At 36.3% G+C, this 6,392-nt stretch overlaps 1 protein-coding gene across 1 annotated transcript in view; it reads right to left on the bottom strand.

Annotated features, from left to right (window-relative positions):
- LOC107703978 (serine/threonine-protein phosphatase 5-like) overlaps window positions 1–3,207 on the bottom strand; it is a 15,685-nt gene extending 12,478 nt beyond the window's left edge. The window contains exon 1 of the mRNA XM_016506793.1: window positions 3,043–3,207. Within this exon, the coding sequence (XP_016362279.1) occupies window positions 3,043–3,133 (91 nt within the window). The 5' untranslated portion in view covers window positions 3,134–3,207. The remainder of the gene's footprint in view (window positions 1–3,042) is intronic.
- Between the last annotated feature and the right edge of the window lie 3,185 nt (window positions 3,208–6,392).

Raw genomic sequence — 6,392 nt, forward strand, 5'->3', positions numbered from 1 at the left:
CTTAGTTTGTTTATATGAAGAGATTTATTTTATTTGTGTTACTTATTTATTTGATTTGGGGCTTGTTTTAAAATTTCAATGTAGTTTTGTTTTTTACTTTTACATTATATTTAAATTTAGTCATTTAGCAGAAGCTTTTGTCCAAAGCGACTTACAAATGAGGACAATAGAAGCAATCAAAACCAACAAAAGAGCAATAATATGCAAGTGCTATATTAGTATATTATTATAGTGTTATATTTCAATTTCACAAAGAAATGTGCAGCATTTTGTCCAAGCAATAATAAAAGGACACATTTAATTTATAATTTGTCTTAAATCTCATTTTGTAAAAAAAAAGTAAAAAATTGTGAATCGAATCGAATCGTGAAATCAAAATCGTGAATCAAAATCGTGAATCGAATCGTGAAATAAAAACCGTGAATCGAATCGAATCGTGAAATCAAAATTGTGAATCGTATCGTGAAATCAAAACCGTGAATCGAATCGTGAATCGAATCTTGAAATCAAAATTGTGAATCGAATCGTGAAATCAAAATTGTGAATCGAATCGAATCGTGAAATCAAAACCGTGAATCGAATCATGAAATCAAAATCGTGAATCGAATTGTGAAATAAAAATCGTGAATCGAACCGTGAAATCAAAATCGTGAATCGAATCAAATCGTGAAATCAAAATCGTGAATCGAATCGTGAAATCAAGATCGTGAATCGAATCGAATCGTGAAATCAAAACCGTGAATCGAATCGAATCGTGAAAACAAAAATTTGAATCGAATCGAATCGTGAAATCAAAACCGTGAATCGAATCGAATCGTGAAATCAAAACCGTGAATCGAATCGAATCGTGAAATCAAAACCGTGAATCGAATCGAATCGTGAAATCAAAACCGTGAATCGAATCGAATCGTGAAATCAAAACCGTGAATCGAATCGAATCGTGAAATCAAAATTGTGAATCGAATTGTGAAATCAAAACCGTAAATCGAATCGAATTGTGAAATCAAAACCGTGAATCGAATCGAATCGTGAAATCAAAATTGTGAATCGAATCGTGAAATCAAAACCGTGAATCTAATCGTGAAATCAAGATCGTGAATCGAATCTAATCGTGAAATCAAAACCGTGAATCGAATCGAATCGTGAAATCAAAATTGTGAATCGAATCGTGAAATCAAAATCGTGAATCGAATCGTGAAATCAAAACCGTGAATCGAATCGTGAAATCAAAATTGTGAATCGAATCGAATCGTGAGTTGAGTGAATCGTTACATCCCTAATTGGGTCTATGCCACTTTTGAAGAGAGAGAGTCAACACTGTCAAATAAGTGCCTAGAAATGAGCAAAATATTGAACTCTATCGGACTAAAATGTTACGGTCAAATTTGAATCATGTTAATTGACAATCCCAATATAAGTTTTTAGAGTCAAATGGAGAAAGTGAAAGTGTGTGACACTCGTTGCGTTTTAGACAGTAATTTAAGTAATTAGAAATGATTACTTTTTCCATGACTAGTAAATGTGATTAAAAACACACAAGTAATCAGTAATTAGTAAGGTGATTATTACATCTTAGCGTACTTCACCCGAGTCTTATTTTAGTATCATTGAGATACTATTTTAGTTTTATTACGATTTTGAGTCAGTCTGTATTTTTACATTTTCTGTTTTCATTTAAGTCTTAGTCATTTTGTTTTAGTAAATGTTGTATTTTTTACTATTAATAACAAGCAAAACAGTGTTACATTAAAAATATGCAAATATTATTATTATTTTTTTTACAAAGAAATGTATTTATGGTCTCTGTAACCCAAAATATAAAACTCAACAGAGCATAAATATTAAAGCATTTTCAAAACGAGAGGGATCTAGTTAGTTCTAGATACACCTAAATGTAATAATAACGACATTAATAATAATATTAATAAAAACACACTACATTTAGTACTACATTCTCTAATTTCAGTGTCAAAAAGAGACGTGTATGAGAGTACAAATATATAAAATTTAAAATAAAATAAAGAATTATATAAGTAAATTATGTACATTTATGAATTATATATATGTACACACACACACGCGACATGAACTAAAGAATAAATATATATATACACACAATATAAAATTGACAGCTACTATAAACTGAAAAATAATTATGAATAAACTGTGTGCAAATTAAACAACATTTACTGCACCGGGTCATGTATTTACTTTAGATGCTAGAAACATCCCACAGTTAAACTAATGTTTAATGTTCTCCGGAAATATGCAGAAGACCAACATAAGAAACGACATGATTTTTCCAGATGCAATTCTATGAAAAGTGCAGACATAACATGAATCCATGAATGAGTGACAGACGTGACGCCAGTCATAAACCCCGTCCACTGAGCTCAGGGCATCATAATCATAATCATAATCATAATCATATCAATCTGCTGCTATCAGAGCATGTCGAGCCTCACAGTGCAGTGGTGAGTCACACAGCACTCGCCTGGCAGCTCAGCACAGGAAAGCATCTCTCTGCTCGATATATGTGGAGTAAACAGATCGTGCAGAAGAAGAAAGTCTGATTCAGCATGTGTTGCTCAAGCTCAGCTCTCATCTCTCTCATCAGTGCTCACAATGCGAGGAACGCATCCAGCGCAGCGCTATCCAGTCCGGATCAATGCAGTCTCTTATTTACAGCGCATATCCGACAAGCTCTTACCTTTAAAGTAGTTATTCGCCTTCTCCTTGAGTTTCTCTGCACTGCCATTCCGCTCTTCTTCTGCTATCAGAGCATGTCGAGCCTCACAGTGCAGTGGTGAGTCACACAGCACTCGCCTGGCAGCTCAGCACAGGAAAGCATCTCTCTGCTCGATATATGTGGAGTAAACAGATCGTGCAGAAGAAGAAAGTCTGATTCAGCATGTGTTGCTCAAGCTCAGCTCTCATCTCTCTCATCAGTGCTCACAATGCGAGGAACGCATCCAGCGCAGCGCTATCCAGTCCGGATCAATGCAGTCTCTTATTTACAGCGCATATCCGACAAGCTCTTACCTTTAAAGTAGTTATTCGCCTTCTCCTTGAGTTTCTCTGCACTGCCATTCCGCTCTTCTTCCGCCATCTTCTCACTGCCGTATTCCGTCATGCTGCCGTGTGTACGCGGAGAGCTGTCGCAAACACCCGCCGCAAGAGGGTCGTAAAGCGCTGTTCGCCGAACCTCTAGAACAGAGCAGAGCAACACAACACCTTTTCTCATTACAACAATGTGTTTTTATTTAATATGAACGTGTGCAGGTTATTGCAAAGTGTTGTGAATTACTTTATTTCTACTGTCAACATCAATTTAAAATTAATTTAAAAAACAAAATAAATGAATTATAAATTAGAAAAGAGGATGCCGTGGTTAAAAGTATACGACACAGAAATTAAAACTTGGCTGATCTCAGCAAAGAATCAAAAGATGATTAGACAATATGTAATGTTTTGTTTATTTAAGCCTGTAGGGGGCGTAACAGCGCTGTTATTGGGTTTGAACGGGTTCTCAAGCATGCTTCATATTATTTTATAATTTTACATTTTTGATACATTAAACACAGAATGTTTATACATTATGTTGGCAGTATTTTAGATGGTTAAATGTTGCATGAATTCCTACAGTACATCCTCTTAAATACTGAGTATGTGAGCTTATAAAAAAGATTCTTTATACGTTCCATAATTAAATACTTAAAATAAATTTTAAATGTTGGATGTTTCTATTTTTTAACATAATATACATAGCCTATGTATATATTATACAGACCAGTTGCCAGTGTGTGGATATAGCTATTAAAAAAAAGAAATAAAAAATAAAAAAAAGTTTTAAACCTTCCTTACAGTCACATCAAAAAAGGATGTTATGGTATGTGATGCATCTGTATATTGTTTTATAGGCATTATTGTTGTTTTTGATTGTTTTAGGACATTTTAGCAAGTATTTGTATCATTTTTAGTTTTATTCTGTGATGTTTTACATGGTATTACTATTTATATGATCCACTGGTGACAGTCCAGTGATTTAAACAGATTTTGCATCCCTTTTACATTTGTCTTTTAAACATGTTTAACCTTTCCCACAAGGTTAAAAACAAACCTGAAGCAAAAAAAAAAAAAAAAAAAATTGATTCCCCACTTCCCAGAATTCAAGTGCACCTCTTTTTTTAACATAAGGAATTAATTTATCAACAAAACAAACAAGTAATACTTCATAGGGAGCAGCATAGCAGAGGGGGCAAGGCCAACATAAATAACAAAACAGGCTGATATAACAAATAACAGGCTAACCTGGAACTCGGACAATGATTTAAATTAAACTAAAACGCTTCCCTTTCCTATCAAACACAGGAGAAAACAGTTTACAGACAATGTAGCCACTTCCCTAACATGCAGATTGAGATAATAGGAGGAGAAATGTACCAATAGAATTCCCGCTAAGAGAGAACAGTCAAATTTATTTGTATAGCGCTTCTCACAATACACATCGTTTCAAACGTATGTCTATGGAGATGTACACACTGCAGCTTAATTCAGTTGTCAGTTCAGTTGCTTAATCCTGTTCTGTACACACACAGAACAACTGCGTTCTACAACCGAATTAACTCCTGAAAAATGCATAGGGATAAACATTTTACAGACATTCTGCGGAGTGTGTACAGAACCGAACTAGTTGTTAATGACATACTTCAACGTTTATCAGAGTTGTGCCTCTCTTCGGTATGCGCAGTGCAAGAAATCACAGCGAAAGTTGTCCATCTTGATTCATTCGCGTTGCCAGATCTTACTAAAAATAAAATAAAAAACAGCAACTGAGAACAAGCCCACAATAAACTTAAATCCAAATGCTTTTTCTTGGCTATAAGCCAACATATTGTGACCTGCACCTGCCTGCTTTATCATCTCCATAAACTAGATCACTTTATGAGATATTCATTGGATCCTTGGCACGATCGGTTGAAAAATAAAATGTTGAAATGTCTCCCAGCTTCACTGACTGTGTGCAAGAGTCAGGGATTAGTATCTCCTTAGATTAACACAGTTGTTTGGCAGGTGTGTGAGCCGGCCATTTCGTCTGTACCTGTGGGGATTATTGTGGAGATAGATGAGGAAATGGCTAATTGACTGAGTGCTTCCCACCCTGCCTACCCACGAACCTGCCTCCTGTATAACTGTGTCTTCATTGTCGCTGATCCCTCTCAGCTCAGAGTCTTCTTTGTCACCAGTCACATCCAGCACAGATTCTTCCTTGTCACTGATCTCGCTCAGAGTCTTTGTAGTCACCTGTTCTGTCCAGCACAGTGTGTTCTTCATCACTACCAGCTCTGTCCATCACTGAGCTGATTCACTCACCCAGACTACCACGCCTGCATGCTCCCCTGAAGTCAGCCATTCGCTCAGCTCAACAGTGAGTTGAAACAGTCAGTAATACAATAATAAAAAAAAATAAAAATAAATAAAGTAATCAAATTTAAAAATAAAACACTGCATAGTCTTCACCATATGAACTGAATACACATAGACTATTATTAAAGTTACTAAAGTTATTCAGTGAAGAGCAGTGACTGATTCTCTAGTTTTCTTTTGTTGTTTGATTAACATTAAATGGCAGAGACAGTAGCAGGTCTATTAGGCTGCTGTCACTTTAAGACTGAATGCACAGATCTAATATACTGACATTCGATTACTTTCCCAACTATTTGTTCACATAACTGACTGTGTTTAAGTGTTTAACTCGCCAAGACGGACATTTTGCCATATTTTTCCTGTGTATTTGTCCATGAAGCGTACACCTGAAGCCCAAAGTAGCATATACTTGTCCTTGTTTCACTCCGTCTCAGATCCCGCAAGTCAAGTCAAGTCACCTTTATTTATATAGCGCTTTTAACAATACAGATTGTGTCAAAGCAAATGTACAGCATTCATTAGGAAAATAGTGTGTCAATAATGCAAAGTGACAATAGTAAACACTCAATTTTCAGTTAAAGGCAGTTAATTCATCATTGAATTCAGTGATGTCATCACCCAGCTCAGTTCAGTTTAATAGTATCTGTGCAATCAAGTCGACGATATCGCTGGAAATCAAGTGTCCCCAACTAAGCAAGCCAGAGGCGACAGCGGCAAGGAACCAAAACTCCATCGGTGACAGAATGGAGAAAAAACCTTGGGAGCAACCAGGCTCAGTCGGGGGGCCAGTTCTCCTCTGGCCAGACAAATCCAGCAGTTCAATTCCAGGCTGCAGCAAAGTCAGATTGTGCAGAGGACTCAACTGGTTCCTGTGGTCTTGTCCCAGTGGCCGTCTGAGACAAGGTCTTCACTGGGGATCTGTCTCTGGGGCTCATCTAGTTGTCCTGGTCTCTGCTGACATTCAG

This window comes from Sinocyclocheilus anshuiensis, unplaced genomic scaffold (assembly GCF_001515605.1).
Source record: "Sinocyclocheilus anshuiensis isolate Anshui unplaced genomic scaffold, SAMN03320099.WGS_v1.1 scaffold1408, whole genome shotgun sequence".
NCBI lineage: Eukaryota > Metazoa > Chordata > Actinopteri > Cypriniformes > Cyprinidae > Sinocyclocheilus > Sinocyclocheilus anshuiensis.